At 37.9% G+C, this 17,339-nt stretch overlaps 1 protein-coding gene across 1 annotated transcript in view; it reads right to left on the bottom strand.

The window, feature by feature from the left end:
- The window catches only part of HSF1 (heat shock transcription factor 1), a 48,187-nt gene that overhangs the window by 21,460 nt on the left and 9,388 nt on the right, over window positions 1-17,339 (bottom strand). Inside the window, 5 exon segments of the mRNA XM_033081240.2 lie at window positions 846-864; window positions 867-906; window positions 4,085-4,160; window positions 11,979-12,024; window positions 14,002-14,080. Coding sequence (XP_032937131.1) covers window positions 846-864; window positions 867-906; window positions 4,085-4,160; window positions 11,979-12,024; window positions 14,002-14,080 — 260 coding nt within the window.

The following is a 17,339-nucleotide window of genomic DNA, read 5'->3' as shown; positions in this document are numbered from 1 at the left end:
CCCAATTTTTTGGATTATCCAACTTCTGAATTCCCAACTTCCTGGCTTTCTGAATTCCCAGATTTCTGAATCCTCAGATTTCCAAATTCCCAAATTTCTGAATTTCCAAATTCCCAAATTTCTGAATTTCCAAATTCCCAAATTTCTGAATTCCTGAATTTCCAGATTTCTGAATTCCTGATTTCGGAATTCCCAGATTTCTGAGTTCTCGAATTTCCAAATTCCTGGATTTCTGAATTCCCAAATTTCTGAATTCCTGAGTTTCTGAATTTCCAAATTCCCAAATTTCTAAATTAATGAATTTCTGAATTCCCAAATTTCCGAATTTCTGAATTCCAGAATTTCTGAATCCCCCAATTTCTGAATTCCAGAATTCCAAAATTTCTGAATTCCAGAATTTCTGAATTCTCGAATTTTTGAATCCCTGGATTTCCAAAATCCGGGATTTCCGAATTCCCAAATTTCTGAATTCTCTGATTTCTGAATTTCTGGATTCCCAAATTTCTCAATTTCCAGATTTCTGAATTCCTGAATTTCTGAATTCCCAAATCTCTGAATTCCAGAATTTCTGAATTCTCAAATTTCTGAATTCCCGAATTTCCGACTTCCCGGATTTCTGAATCCCCAAATTTCTTAATTTCCAAATCACCAAATTCCCAAATTTCTAAATTCCCAAATTTCTGAATGCCCAGATTTCTGAAATCCCGACTTCCCAGATTTCCGAATTCCCAAATTTCCTAATTTCCAAATTCCTGAATTTCTGAATACAGAAATTTCTGAATTCCCCAATTTGTGAATTCCCAAATTCCCGAATTCCCGCGGGATTTGGGGAATCTCAGACTCACATTTTCCTCTTGACGCCAGGATCCGGTTGGATTGCACCAGGGAAATCAGGAACTGGATCAGCTGAAAAGTGGGAAAAACTGTCAGGAGGGAAAAGTGGGAAAAAAAAAGGGGGGGAAAATGGGGAAAAAATGGGATAAATGGGGGAAAAACTGGGAAAAAAAACATGAAAAAATGGGAAAAAACCTTGGAAAAACTGAGATAAATGGGGAAAAAATTGGGAAAAAGGGGGAAAAGAGGGGAAAATTGGGAAAAAATGGAAAAAAAATCCTGGGAAAAACAGGGGAAGATTGGGGGGAAAAACTGGGAAGAGGAAATGGGGAAAAACTGGGAAAAAAACTAGAAAAAACATGGGAAAAAGAGGGGAAAATCTGGGATAAATGGGGGAAAAAACAGGAAAAAAAACCAGGAAAAAAAAAATAGGAAAAACTGGGATAAATGTGGAAAAAACTCTGTGAAAAAGAGGGAAAAACTTGGAAATATTGGGAAAAAATGGGAAAAATTGGGAAAAAATGGGAAAAAAACCTGGGAAAAAGAGGGAAAAAATGGGAAATATTGGGAAAATTGGGAAAAAAATAGGGAAAAAACACTGGAAAAAACCTGTGAAAAACTGGGATAAATGGGGGAAAAAAAAACTGGGAAAAAGAGGGGAAAAAACTGGGAAATATTGGAAAAAAATGGGGAAAATTGGGAAAAAATGGGGAAAAAAACCTGGGAAAAACTGGGATAAATGGGGGAAATTGGGAAAATCTGGGAAGGGAAAATGGGGAGAAACTGGGGGAAAAACAGGAAAAATAATGGAAAATAGGGGAAAATCTGGGATAAATGGGGAAAAACTGGGAAAAAAAACAGGAAAAAGTGAGAAAAACTGGATAAATGGGAGAAAAATTGGGAAAAACTGGGAGAAAACTGGAAAAGAAAACAGGAAAAAAAAAGGGAAAAAGGGGGAAAATCTGGGATAAATGGGGGAAAATTGGGAAAAAGAGGGAAAAAACTGGGAAATATTAGGAAATATGGGGGAAAATTAGGAAAAATAGGAAAAAATGGGAAAAAAAAACTGGAAAAAAATGGGATAAATTGGGGGAAATTTTGAAAATCTGGGAAGAGAAAATGGGGAAAAACTAGGAAAAACAGGAAAAAAAATGGGAAAAAGAGGGGGAAATCTGGGATAAATGGGGAAAACTGGGAAAAAAAACCAGGAAAAAAAAATAGGAAAAACTGGGATAAATGTGGAAAAACTCTGTGAAAAAGAGGGAAAAACTTGGAAATATTGGGAAAAATTGGGAAAAAATGGGAAAAAAACCTGGGAAAAAGAGGGAAAAAATGGGAAATATTGGGAAAATGGGAAAAAAAATAGGGAAAAAAACTGAAAAAAAAACCTGTGAAAACTGGGATAAATGGGGAAAAAAACTGGGAAAAAGAGGGGAAAAACCTGGGAAAAATTGGGAAAAAAATGGGGAAAATTGGGAAAAAATGGGGGAAAAAACCTGGGAAAAAAACTGTGGAAAAACTGGGATAAACGGGGGAAATTTTGAAAATCTGGGAAGAGAAAATGGGGAAAAACCGGGAAAAAAAAAACAGGAAAAAAGGGAAAAAGAGGGAAAATTTGGGATAAATGGGGAAAAAAATGGGAAAAAAAACCCAAAAAAATAAAACTGGAAAAAGTGGGAAAAACTGGGATAAATGGGGTAAAATGGGAAAACTAGGAAGAAAAAATGGGGGGAAACTAGGGAAAAAAATGGGGAAAAATGGGAAAAAGAGGGAAAAAAATGGGAAAAATTGGGAAAAAAACTGGGAAAAAAGTGGAAGAGAAAAGATTTGGGAAAAGGAAAACTGGGAGGAATTGGGAAAAACTGGGAAAAGTGGAAATTGCCCCAGAAAAATGGGAATTACCCCCAGAAAATCAGGAATTACCCCAGGAAAAATGGGAATTGCACCTGGAAAATTGGGAATTATCCCAAAAAAGCAGGAATTGCCTCAGGAGAATTGGGAATTACCCTTGGAAAAGGTGGGAATTCTACCCCCAAAAAGTTGGGAATTCCATCCAGGAAATTGGGAATTATCCCAGAAAAGCAGGAATTACCTCCAGAAAATTGGGAATTTCCCCCAGAGAAGTGGGAATTGCCCCCAGAAAATGAGGAATGACCCCTAGAAATTGGGATTTTCCTCAGGAAAAGTGGAATTTCCCCCAGAAAATGGGAATTACCCTCAGAAAAGTTGGAATTACCCCCAGAAAATTGGGAATTACCAATGGAAAAGTGGGAAATCTCCAGAAAATTGGGAATTACCCCCAGGAAAATTGGGAATTGCCCCTGGAAAAGTGGGAATGTACTCTGGAAAAGTGGGAATTGCCCCAGAAAAGTGGGAATTATCCCAGAAAAGTGGGAATTATCCCAGAAAAGTGGGAATTGCACCAAGAAAAGTGGGAATTACTCCCAGAAAATGAGAATGACCCCCAGAAAAGTGGGATTTTCCTCAGGAAAAGTGGAATGGCCCCAGAAAATTGGGAATTACCCCCAGAAAAGTGGGAATTACCTCCAGAAAATGAAGGATGACCTCAAGAAAAGTGGGAATTATCCCAGAAAAGTGGGAATTACTCCCAGAAAATGAGGAATGACCCCTAGAAAATTGGGATTTTCCTCAGGAAAATTGGGAATTTCCCCCAGAAAAGTGGGAATTACCCCAGAAAATGGGAATTACCCATGCAAAAGTGGGAGTTAGGTCCAGAAAAGTGGGAATTGTCCCAGAAAGGTGGGAATTGCACCTGGAAAAATGGGAATACCCTTGGAAAAGTGGGAATTACCCATGGAAAAGTTGGAATTACCCCAGAAAAGTGGGAATTATCCCAGAAAATGAGGAATTACCTCCAGAAATTGGGATTTACCCCCAGAAAAGTGGGAATTACCCATGGAAAATGAGGAATGACCCCTAGAAAATTGGGATTTTCCTCAGAAAAGTGGGAATTACCAATGGAAAAGTGGGAATTACCCCCAGAAAAGTGGAAATCTCCAGAAAATTAGGAATTACCCCCAGAAAATTGGAATTACCCTCAGAAAAGTGGAATTAACCCCAGAAAATGAGGAATGACCCCTAGAAAATTGGGATTTTCCTCAGGAAAAGTGGGAATTTCCCCCAGAAAATTGGGAATTACCCTCAGAAAAGTAGGAATTACCCCCAGAAAAGTGGGAATTACCACTGGAAAAGTGGGAATTCTGCAGGAAATGAGGGATTGTGCCGTTACCTTGTTGACCACCTTCTGCTGCTGCGCGTGCTTCTGGCGCAGGCTGGCGACCTCCCGCCACAGAGCCTCGTTCTCGCTGCGCACAGGGAGAGACAGAATTCCAGGGAAAATGGGGAAAACATTCCAGGGAAACACAGGGAAATGTGCCAGGGAAATAGGGGGAAAAAATTCTAGGAAAAACAGGGAAAAATTCCATGGAAATAGGGAGAAAAAATCCATGGAAATAGGAAATATTCCATGGGAAACCCAGGAAAAAGTTCCACTGGAAATGGAAAAAATTCATGAGAAATCCTAAATTCTGGAAAACCCAGATCTGGGAAATCCCAAATCCTGGAAATCCTAAATCCAGGAAATCCTAAATCTAGAAAACCCCAAATTCTGGAAATCCCAAATTCAGGAGATCCTAAATCCAGGAAACCCCAAATTCTGGAAATCCCAAATTCAGGAGATCCTAAATCCAGGAAACCCCAAATCCTGAAAATCCCCTAAATCCAGGAAATCCTAACCCCAAATTCTGGAAATCCCAAATCTAGGAAATCCTAAATCTTGGAAATCCCAAATCCAGGAAATCCTAAATCCAGGAAAACCTCAAACACAGGAATAGCCCAAATCCAGAAAATCCCAAATCCTGGAAATCCCCTAAATCCAAGAAATCCCTAATCCAGGAAATCCCAAATCCTGGAAATCCCTAAATCCAGGAAATCCCCCAAATCCAGGAAATCCTAAATCCAAAAAATCCCAAATCCTGGAAATCCCCTAAATCCAGGAAATCCTAAATCCAAAAAATCCCAAATTCAGGAAATCCTAAATCCAGAAAATCCCAAATCCTGGAAACCCTAAATCCAGGAAATCCTAAATCCAGGAAATCCCCAAATCCTGGAAATTCCCTAAATCCAGGAAATCCCAAATCCAGGAAATCCTAAATCCAGGAAATCCCAAATCCCGGAAATCCCCAAATCCATGAAACCACAAATCCTGGAAACCCTAATCCAGGAAATCCTAAATCCAGAAAACCCCAAATCCTGAAATCCCAAATGTAGGAAATCCTAAATCCTGGAAACCTCCCTAAATCCAGGAAATCCTAAATCCAGAAAATCCCAAATCCTGGAAATCCCCAAATCCTGGAAATCCCAAATCCAGGAAAACCCCAAATCCAGGAAATCCCAAATTCAGGAAATCCTAAATCCTGGAAACCCCAAATCCAGGAAACCCTAAATCCAGAAAATCCCAAATCCAGGAAATCCCCAATCCAGAAATCTCCAAATCCAGGAAACCCCAAATTCTGGAAATCCCAAATCCAGGAAATCCTAAATCCAGGAAAACCTCAAACACAGGAATAGCCCAAATCCAGAAATCCCAAATCCTGAAAATCCCCTAAATCCAGGAAATCCTAAATCCAGAAAACCACAAATCCTGAAAATCTCCTAAATCCAGAAAAATCCTAAATCCAGGAAATCCCCGAATCCAGGAAATCCCAAATTCAGGAAATCCTAAATCCTGGAAACCCCAAATCCTGGAAATCCTCTAAATACAGGAAACCCTAAATCCAGGAAATCCCAAATCCAGGAAACCCCAAATCCAGGAAATCCTAAATCCAAAAAATCCCAAATCCTGGAAATCCCAAATTCAGGAAATCCCAAATTCTGGAAATCCTAAATCCTGGAAACTCCCTAAATCCAGGAAATCCCAAATCCAGAAAACCCCAAATGCAGGAAATCCCAAACCCTCCTGAATCCCTGGAATGGGATCAGGTTTTGGATGTGCTCCCACTTCCCATTCCAAATTTCCCAATTCCTTTTTTCCCATTTTCCCCATTCCCATTCTCAATTTCCCATCCCCATTATCCCCTTTTTTCCCCATTTCCATTTTTCCCATTTCTCCCATTCCCATTTATCCCATTATTCCTACTTACCCTATTATTCTCACTCCCACTATTCCCATTCCCATTTTTCCTATTTTCCACATCCCCATTTTCCCCATTATTCCCTCTCTTATTTTCCATTCCCTTTCTCCTCATTCCCATTACCCCATTCCCAATTTCCCATTTCTCCCATTCCCACTTTCCCAATTTTTCCCATTTCTCCCATTCCCACTTTTCCTATTATTTCCATTCCCACTATTCTCATTCCAATTATTCCCATTTTCCCCATTTCTCCCATTCCCATTTTTCCCATTCCTACTTTTCCCACTTTTCCCATTCCCCACTATTCCCATTTTTCCCATTTCTCCCATTCCCAATTTCCCCTTTCTCCATTCCCATTATTCCCATTCCACTATTTCCACTATTTCCATTTTCTCCATTTTTCCCATTTCCACTTCTTCCATTTCTCCCATTCCCATTTTTTCCATTTTCCCCATTTCTCCCATTTCTCCTTCCACATTTTCCCTTATTCCCATTTCCCCTATTCCCTTCCCACTATTCCCATTTTCCTATTTCTCCCATTCCCATTTTCCCCATTTCTCCCATTCCTATTTTTCCCATTCCCACTTTTCCCCTTATTCCCATTTCCACTATTCCCATTTCCCCATTCCCATTTTTCTATTTTCCTCATTTTTCCCATTTCCTCATTCCCACTTTCCCATTTCTCCCATTCCCATCTTTCCCATTATTTCCATTCCCACTATTCTCATTCCTATTATTCCCATTTTCCCCATTTCTCCACCACTATATCTCCCATTCCCACTTTTCCCATTCCCACTTTGTCCATTTATCCCATTCCCATTTTTTCTATTTTCCCCATTTCTCCCATTCCCATTTTCCCCATTATTCCCATTCCCACTTCTCCCATTATTCCTATTCCCATTTATCCTATTCCCACCTTCCCCTTATTCCTATTCCCACTATTCCCACATTTCCACTATTCCTATTTTCCCCATTTCTCCACATCCCCATTTTCCCATTCCTACTTTTCCACTTTTCCCATTCCCAACTATTCCCATTTTTCCCATTTTCTCCATTCCAATTTCCCCCTTTCTCCCATTCCCATTATTCCATTATTCCCATTCCACTATTTCCACATTTCCACTTTCTCCATTTCCCATTTCCACTTCTTCCATTTCTCCCATTCCCATTTTTTTCCATTTCCCCCATTTCTCCCATTCCCACTTTACCCATTCCCACCATTCCCATTCCCACTATTCCCATTTTCCCCATTCCCATTTTTTTCCATTTCCCCCATTTCTCCCATTCCCACTTTCCCAATTTTTCCCATTTCTCCCATCCCCATTTTCCTCATTCCCACTTTTCCTATTATTTCCATTCCCACTATTCTCATTCCTATTATTCCCATTTTCCCCATTTCTCCCATTCCCATTTTTCCCATTCCCACCTCTCCCATTATTCCCATTTTTTCTATTTTCCCCATTTCTCCCATTCCCACTTTCCCAATTTTTCCCATTTCTCCCATCCCCATTTTCCTCATTCCCACTTTTCCCATTTCTCCCATTCCCACTTCTCCCATTATTCCCATTCCCATTTTTTCTATTTTCCTAATTTCTCCCATTCCCATTTTCCCCATTATTCCCATTCCCACTATTCCCACATTTCCACTATTCCCACTTTCCCCATTTCTCCCATTCCCATTTTCCCTGTTCCCAGTCCACCCCAGTTTTAGGATTTACCATCCCAAATCCCAAAGGAATTTTTGGGATTGGGATCACAGCTGAGCCAGCCCAGCCTGGATCCACCAACCCCAAATCCCAAAGGAATTTTTGGGATTGGGATCACAGCTGAGCCAGCCCAGCCTGGATTCACCATCCCCAAATCCCAAAGGAATTTTTGGGATTGGGATCACAGCTGAGCCGGCCACGCCTCGGGAATGAGGAATAAAGGAAGGGGGTGGGAGCAGCTGGAAAAATCCCCCAAGGATTTTTGGGATGGCAGGACAGGGATGGGGAGGTAATTAGGGAATGGGATGGGATTGATGGGATGGCTGCAGGAATTCCCAGAGGGGTCGTTAAGGGCCCATCCCGAGGATTTATGGGATGGCCCCGCTCGGCAGCTGCTTCCCAAAATATATTGGGATGTGGGGAGGGAAAATGGGGGGATGGAAAGGGAAAATGTTGGGATTTGGGGTGGAAAATGTTGGGATTTGGAATTCTGGAAGGGAAATGTTGGGATTTAGGAAAGGGAAAATTTGGGATTTGGGGTCTGGAAAAAGGAAATGTTGGGATTTGGGAAAGGGAAAATGTTGGGATTTGCGGTGGAAAAATGTTGGGATGTAGGGTCTGGGAAAAGGGAAAGTTGGGATTTGGGATCCTGGAAAAGGAAAATGTTGGGATTTGGGATCTGGGAAGGGAAAATGTTGGGATTTGGGTTTGGGAAAGGGAAAATGTTGGGATTTGGGGTGGAAGATGTTGGGATTTGGGATCCTTGAAAAAGGAAATGTTGGGATTTGGGATCCAGGAAAAGGGAAAATGTTGGGATTTGGGAAGGGGAAATGTTGGAATTTAGGACGGGAAAATTTTGGGATTTGGGGTTTGGGAAAGGAAAAGGCTGGGATCTGGGAAAGGGAAAATGTTGGGATTTGAGATCCTGGAAAAGGGAAAGTGTTGGAATTTGGGAAGGGAAAATGTTGGAATTTGGGATGGGAAAATATTGGGATTTGGGGTTTGGGAAGGGAAAATGTTGGGATCTGGGAAGTGAAAATGTTGGGATTTGGGATCCTGGAAAATGGGAAATGTTGGGATTTGAGATCTGGGAAGGGAAAATGTTGGGATTTGGGATCCAGGAAAAGGGAAATGTTGGGATTTGGGATGGGAAAATTTTGGGATTTGGGGTTTGGGAAAGGAAAAGGCTGGGATCTGGGAAAGGGAAAATGTTGGGATTTGGGATCCTGGAAAATGGAAAATGTTGGGATTTGGGGTCTGGGAATTAAAATTCTGGGATATGGGGTCTGGAAAAGCAGAAATATTGGAATTTGGGATCCAGGAAAGTGGAAATGTTGGGATTTGGGGTGGAAAATGTTGGGATTTGGGATTCTGGAAAGGGAGAATGTTGGGATTTGGGATCTGGGAAGTGAAAATGTTGGGATTTGGGATCCTGGAAAATGGAAACGTTGGGATTTAGGAAACAGAAAATGTTGAGATTTGGGATTTGGGAAGGGGAAATATTGGAATTTGGGATCCTGGAAAAGGGAAAATGTTGGGATTTGGGATCCAGGAAAAGGGAAAATGTTGGGATTTGGGTTTGGGAAAGGGAAAATGTTGGGATTTGGGTGGAAAATGTGGGGATTGGGGGTTTAGGAAAGGGAAAATGCTGGGATTTGGGAAGGGAAATGTTGGGATTTGGGATCCTTGAAAAGGAAATGCTGGGATTTGGGATCCAGGAAAAGGGAAAATGTTGGGATTTGGGAAGGGGAAATGTTGGAATTTGGGATGGGAAAATTTTGGGATTTGGGGTTTGGGAAAGGAAAATGTTGGGATCTGGAAAAGGGAAATGTTGGGATTTGGGATCTGGGAATTAAAATTCTGGGATACGGGGTTTGGGAACGGAAAGTGTTGGGATTTGGGAATTGAAAATTCTGGGTTTTGGGATCCTGGAAGGGAAAATGTTGGGATTTGGGATCCAGGAAAAGGGAAAATGTTGGAATTTGGGATTTGGGAAAATGTTGGGATTTGGATCCTGGAAAAGGGGAAATGTTGGGATTTGGGGTGGAAAATGTGGGGATTTGGGGTTTAGGAAAGGGAAAATGCTGGGATTTGGGATTTGGGAAGGGGAAATGTTGGGATTTGGGATCCTGGAAAAGGGGAAATGTTGGAATTTGGGATCCTGGAAAAGGGGAAATGTTGGGATTTGGGATCCTGAAAAGGAAAATGTTGGGATTTGGGTTTGGGAAAGGGAAAGTGTTGGATTTGGGGTGGAAAATGTTGGGATTTGGGATCCTGGAAAGGAAATGTTGGGATTTAGGAAAGGGAAAATTTGGGATTTGGGATCTGGGAAGGGAAAATGTTGGGATTTGGGATGCAGGAAAAGGGGAAATGTTGGGATTTGGGATTTAGGAGAAGGGAAAATGTTGGGATTTGGGATCCTGGAAAAAGGGAAATGTTGGGATTTGGGATCCAGGAAAAGGGGAAATGTTGGGATTTGGGATTCAGGAAAAGGGGAAATGTTGGGATTTGGGATGGAGAAATGTTGGGATTTGGGGTCTGGGAATTAAAATTCTGGGATATGGGGTTTTGGAAAGGGGAAATGTTGGGATTTGGGATTTGGGAAAAGGAAAATGTTGGGATTTGGGATCCTGGAAAAGGGGAAATGTTGGGATTTGGGGTTTAGGAAAAGGGAAAATGTTGGGATTTGAGGTCTGGAAAAGGGGAAATGTTGGGATTTGGGATCCTGGAAAAGGGAAATGTTGGGATTTGGGATCCTGGAAAAGGGAAATGTTGGGATTTGGGAAAGGGAAAATGTTGGGATTTGGGATCTGGGAAAGGAAAATCTCTGGGTTTTTTGCAGAATTTTTCCAGGATTTTTTGCAGGATTTTCCTGGGTTTTCACAGGGATTTTCCCAGGATCATCTCAGAATTTTTGCAGAATTTTCCCAGAAATTATAAAGGATTTTTTTTGGGTTTTCCCTGGGTTTACATGAGATTTCCCTGGATTTTCACAGGATTTTCCCAAGATTTTCCTGGAATTTTCTCAGGATTTTCCCAGATTTTCCTGAGATTTTGCCAACCATTTTCCAGGGCTTTGCTGAGATTTTTCTGGGATTTTTTACCAGATTTTCTGGAATTTTTCTGTGAATTTTCTGGGATTTTCCCAAAATATTTCTTGGATTTTTCTAAGATTTTCTCCCAGATTTTGTGGAATTTTTCTGGGATTTTCCAGGTTTTCCCAGGAATTTTTCTAGGATTTTTCCAGGGTTTTTTGGGATTTTCTCAGGAACTTCCCTGTATTTTTCCAGGATTTTCTGTGGATTTTTTTCAGGATTTTCCTGGAATTTTTCAGGGATTTTCCCAGAGTTTTCACTGGATTTTCCCAAAATTTTCTCATGATTTTCCAGAGATTTTTCCAGGATTTTCCTGGGATTTTAATGGATTTTCCCAGAATTTTCTTATGTTTCTCCCATGATTTTCCTGGAATTTTGTCATGATTCTCCCAAGATCTTCCCTGAATTTTCCCTGAATTTTCCCAGGATTTCTCTTAATTTTCCCTGGATTTTCCCATGATTTTTCCAGGATTTTCCTGGGATCTTTCATGGATTTTCCCCATGGTTTGTGGATTTTCCCAGGACTCTCCCAAGATTTTCCAGATTTTTTCCAGAATTTTCCCTGCATTTCTTCAGTATTTTCCCATGATTTTCCATGGAATTTTTCCAGGATTTTTCAGGAATTTTTCCAGGATTTTCAAGGGATTTTTGCAGGATTTTTCTCAGAATTTCTCAGGATTTTTCTATGTTTTTCCCAGGATTTTCCTGGAATTTTCTCATGATTCTCCCAAGATTTTCCCTGAATTTTCCCTGGATTTTTTCAGGACTTCCCCAAGATTTTCCAGAGATTTTCCCAGAATTTTCCTGGGGTTTTCCATGGATTTTTTTAATGATTTCCCCAAAATTTTCCCATGATTTTCCAGGGATTTTTCCAGGATTCTCATGGGATTTTTCATGTATTTTCCACAGGGTTTTGTGGATTTTCCCAGGACTTTCCTATGTTTTTGCCATGATTTTCCAGGGATTTTCCCAAGATTTTCATGAGATTTTTAATGGAATTTCCCAGAATTTTCCTATGTTTTTCCCATGATTTTCCTGGAATTTTTTCAGGATTCTCCAAGATTTTCCCAGGTTTTTCCCAGAATTTTCTCTGGATTTTCTCTGGATTTTCCCCGAATTTTTCCAGGACATTTCCCAATATTCTCCCATTTCCCCCCAATTTTCCATGTTTTTTGGGATGTTTTCCCTACTGTTTCATGGCCAGCAGCCTCGAGTCCAGGCTGTCCTGTTTGGCCCCTCATGGCCTGCATGTCCGCCAGCAGCCGCGCCACGCTGTCCTGCCGCACCCGCACCCTCCTCGCCCTTCAGCCCTGACACCTGGAAACGGGGAAAAAATGGGAAAAAATGGGAAAAAATGTTAATTTGGGATGCAGGGAGTGACTGGAAATTTTTGGGATTTTTTTCCGATTTTTTTTAGGATTTTTTTAGAATTTTTTGCGATTTTTTTCATTTTTCGCGAGTTTTTTGCGGTTGGGTTTTACTCATTTTTGGGAATTTTTACAAATAATTAGAAATTTTTTTTAACTTTTCAGGATAATTCTGGGTTTTTGGAGAGTTATACGACAGGTTTAGGATTTTTTTAGGATTTTTAGGATTTTTTGGGGATTTTTTAGGGGATTTTTTGGCCCCATGCTGCCTGTCCGCCAGGAGCCGCGCCACGCTGTCCTGCCGCCCCCGCACCTCCTCGCCCTTCAGCCCTGACACCTGAAATTGGGGAAAAAAAATCGGAAAAATGGGAAAAAACAGAAATTTGGGATGCAGGGAGTGACTGGGAGCTGCAGGAATTTTTGGGATTTTTTACAGATTTTTTTTAGCATTTTTTAGAATTTTTTGCAGATTTTTTTTGATTTTTCGCGAGTTTTCGCGGCTGGGTTTTATTCATCTTTGGAAATTTTTAAAAATATTTGGAAATTTTTTTTAACTCTTTCAGGATAATTCTGGCTTTTTGGAGAGTTATAGGAGAGGTTTAGGATTTTTTTAGGATTTTTTGGGATTTTTGGGATTTTTTTGGGGATTTTTGGCACCTCATGGCTGCCTGTCCGCCAGGAGCCGCGCCACGCTGTCCTGCCACACCCGCACCTCCTCGCCCTTCAGCCCTGACACCTGAAAATGGGGGAAAAAAATGGGAAAAATGGGAAAAACAGAAATTTGGGATGCAGGGAGTGACTGGGAGGCTGCAGGAATTTTTTGGATTTTTACAGATTTTTTTCAGCATTTTTTTTTAATTTTTTGCGGATATTTTTTGATTTTTCGCAAGTTTTCGCGCTGAGTTTTACTCACTTTTGGGAATTTTTACAAATACTTGGGAATTTTTTTTTTACTTTTTCAGGATAATTCTGGGTTTTTGGAGAGTTATAGGAGAGGTTTAGGATTTTTTTAGGATTTTTTTTGGGATTTTTTTCACAATTTTTTTGGGATTTTTGGGGTTTCTCTGCCCCCATGGCTGTCCTGCCGCACCCGCACCTCCTCGCCCTTCAGCCCTGACACCTGAAAAAATGGGGAAAAAATGGGAAAAATGAGAAAAAAACGTTAATTTGGGATGCAGGGAATGACTGGAAGGCTGCAGGAATTTTTTGGGATTTTTTACAGATTTTTTTTAGCATTTTTTTCGGATTTTTTTGCGGATTTTTTTTGATTTTTCGCGAGTTTTTGCGGCTGGGTTTTATTCATCTTTGGAAATTTTTACAAATAATTGGAAATTTTTTTTTACTTTTTCAGAATAATTTTGGGTTTTTGGAGAGTTATAGGAGAGGTTTAGGATTTTTTAGGGATATTTTTAGGATTTTTTTTGGGATTTTTTGGGATTTTTTGGCCCCATGGCTGCCTGTCCGCCAGGAGCCGCGCCACACTGTCCTGCCGCACCCGCACCTCCTCGCCCTTCAGCCTTGACACCTGAAAAATGGGGAAAAAAAAGGAAAAAAGGAGAAAAAACAGAAATTTGGGATGCAGGCAGTGACTGGGAGGCTGCAGGAATTTTTTTGGGATTTTTACAGATTTTTTTTACCATTTTTTAGAATTTTTTGCGCAATTTTTTTCGATTTTTTCTTTCGCGGTTTTCGCAGCTGGTTTACTCATTTTTGGGAATTTTTACAAATACTTGGAATTTTTTTTAACTTTTCAGGATAATTCTGGGTTTTGGAGAGTTATAGGAGAGGTTTAGGATTTTTAGGATTTTTTTCACAATTTTTTGGGATTTTTTTGGGGATTTTTTGCCCCATGGCTGCCTGTCCGCCAGGAGCCGCGCCACGCTGTCCTGCCGCACCCGCACCTCCTCGCCCTTCAGCCCTGACACCTGAAAATGGGGAAAAAAATGGGCAAAATGGGAAAAAAACAGAAATTTGGGATGCAGGGAGTGACTGGGAAGCTGCAGGAATTTTTTTGGGATTTTTTACAGATTTTTTTTAAGATTTTTTTAGAATTTTTTGCGGATTTTTTTTATTTTTCGCCGAGGTTTTCACGGCTGGGTTTTACTCATCTTTGGAAATTCTTACAAATAATTGGAAATTTTTTTTAACTTTTTCAGGATAATTCTGGTTTTTTGGAGAGTTATAGGAGAGGTTTAGGATTTTTTAGGATTTTTTTAGGATTTTATTTGGATTTTTTAGGGGATTTTTTGGTCCCATGGCTGCCTGTCCACAAGCAGCCGCGCCACGCTGTCCTGCCGCACCCGCACCTCCTCGCCCTTCAGCCCTGACACCTGAAAAACGGGGAAAAAAATTGGAAAAAATGGGAAAAAAACAGAAATTTGGGATGCAGGCAGTGACTGGGAGGCTGCAGGAATTTTTGGGATTTTTTTCCGATTTTTTTAGCATTTTTTTATAATTTTTTTTTATTTTTTTTGGATTTTTTGAAGCATTTTTCGGCTTTTTCTTCAGATTTTTTGAGAATTTTTACAAGAACTTTGGAATTTTTTTACTTTTTCAGAATTGTTTTGGGATTTTGTAGAGTTGTAGGAGAAGTTTAGGGAATTTTGGGATTATTTTCAGAATTTTTATGGATTTTTTTAAAATTTTTAGCGGATTTTTTTTTATTTTTTCGAGAATTTTCGCGGCTGGGTTTACGAGTTTTTGTCAAATAATTGGGATTTTTTTTTTACTTTTCCAGAATTATTTTGTTTTTTGGGGTGTTCTAGGAGGGATTTGGGATGCAGGAAATGCTTGGGAGACTTCAGGAATTTTTTGGGATTTTTTCAGATTTTTTTCTAATTTTTTCAGGATTTTTAATGAATTTTTAATGGATTTTTTTTTATTTTTTCAAAGGTTTTTTCTGTTTTTTTCCCCCTAATTTTTTACATGTATTTGGGATTTTTTTTTATTTTACTTTTCCAGAACTGTTTTGGGATTTTGTGGAGTTGTAGGAGAGGTTTGAGGAGTTTTTGGGGATTTTTAGGTTTATTTTCAGGTTTTTAGGATTTTTTTTCAGTTTTTTGCAAATTTTTTAAGGAATTTTTTTCAATTTTTAAAGAATTTTTAAAGATTTTTTTTAGGATTTTTTTTCAATTTTTTGCAGATTTTTTAAGGAATTTTTTCAATTTTTAAAGAATTTTTAAGATTTTTTTTTAGGAGTTTTTTTCAATTTTTTTTTCAAATTTTTTAAGGAATTTTTTTCAATTTTTAAAGATTTTATAAAGATTTTTTTTTAGGGATTTTTTTTCAATTTTTTTGCAAATTTAAAAGAATTTTTTCAATTTTTAAAGAATTTTTGAAGATTTTTTTTAGGATTTTTTTTCAATTTTTTTTCAAATTTTTAAGGAATTTTTTCAATTTTTAAAGAATTTTTTTGGATTTTTTTTTAGGATTTTTTGCACTTTTGAAAAGATTTTTTTTAAATTTTTAATGAATTTTTAGGATGTCTTTGGGGCAAATTTTGGGATTTTTCAAGGGATCCTTTTTTTTTTTTTTTTTACAAGAATCCTGTGTGATTTTTTATGACAAATCTCAGAATTTTTACCAGATTTTTGTTTCAAATCCCTGGATTTTTTGTTTTTATTTCAAACTTAATTTTTTCTGTTTATTAATTATTTCAAATCCCATTTTTCTATTTATTAATTATTTCAAATCCCATTTTTCTGTTCATTAATTATTTCAAATCCTATTTTTCTGTTTATTATTGACTTCAAAATTCCATTTTTCTGTTTATTAATTCTTTCAAATCCCATTTTTTGTGTTTATTAATTATTCCAAATCCCATTTTTCTATTTATTAATTATTCCAAATCCCATTTTTTCTGTTTATTAATTATTTCAAATCCAAGATTTTTTCTGTTTATTATTCCCAATCCCAGGATTTTTAACAGATTTTTAACACATTTTTCTGGCAAATCCCAGGATATTTTTAATTTTTAACGATTTTTTAATTTTGATTTTTTGATTTTTTAATGAGGAATCCCAGGATATTTAACAGATTTTTAAATGACAAATCCCAGGATATTTTTCATTTTTTAATGATTTTTTAATTTTGATTTTTTGATTTTTTAATGACAAATCCCAGGATATTTCAGAGATTTTTTAATGACAAATCCCAGGACTTTTTTTCTGTTTATTAATTATTTAAAATCCCATTTTTTCTGTTTATTAATTATTTTAAATCTCAAGACTTTTTCTGTTTATTATTTCAAATCCCATTTTTCTGTTTATTAATTATTTCCAATCCCAGGATTTTTTCTGTTTATTATTCCAAATCCCAGGATATTTTCTGTTTTTATGACAAATACCATTTTTTCTGTTAATTATTCCAAATCCCAGGATTTTTTCTGTTCATTATTTCAAATCCCAGGATTTTTTCTGTTTATATTTATTTCAAATCCCATTTTTTTTGTTTTTATGACAAATCCAGGATTTTTAACAGATTTTTTACCAGATTTTTGTGACAAATCCAGGATTTTTAACAGATTTTTTACCACATTTTTGTGACAAATCCAGGATTTTTAACAGATTTTTTCCCTAGATTTTTGTGACAAATCCCAGGATTTTTTAACAAACTTTACCAGATTTTTGTGACAAATCCAGGATTTTTAACAGATTTTTTCCCAGATTTTTGTGACAAATCCAGGATTTTTAACAGATTTTTTACCACATTTTTGTGACAAATCCAGGAATTTTTACCAGATTTTTTCCCAGATTTTTGTGACAAATCCCAGGATTTTTAACAATTTTTTCCCAGATTTTTGGGACAAATCCAGGATTTTAAACAGATTTTTTCCCACATTTTTGTGACAAATCCAGGATTTTAAACAGATTTTTCCCCAGATTTTGTGACAAATCCAGGATTTTTAACAATTTTTTTACCAGATTTTGTGACAAATCCCAGGATTTTTTAACAAATTTTCCCAGATTTTTGTGACAAATCCAGGATTTTTAACAGATTTTTAACACATTTTTCTGACAAATCCCAGGATATTTAAGAGATTTTTTAATGACAAATCCAGGATTTTTCTGTTTATTTATTATTTCAAATCCCAGGATTTTTTCTGTTTCTTATTCCAAATCCCTAATTAATTATTCCAAACCCCATTTTTCTATTTACTAAATATTTCAAATCCCATTTTTGCTG

This window comes from Catharus ustulatus, chromosome 1 (genome assembly GCF_009819885.2).
Source record: "Catharus ustulatus isolate bCatUst1 chromosome 1, bCatUst1.pri.v2, whole genome shotgun sequence".
In the NCBI taxonomy this organism is placed as follows: domain Eukaryota; kingdom Metazoa; phylum Chordata; class Aves; order Passeriformes; family Turdidae; genus Catharus; species Catharus ustulatus.
This window is presented reverse-complemented; position numbering and strand designations above follow the sequence as displayed.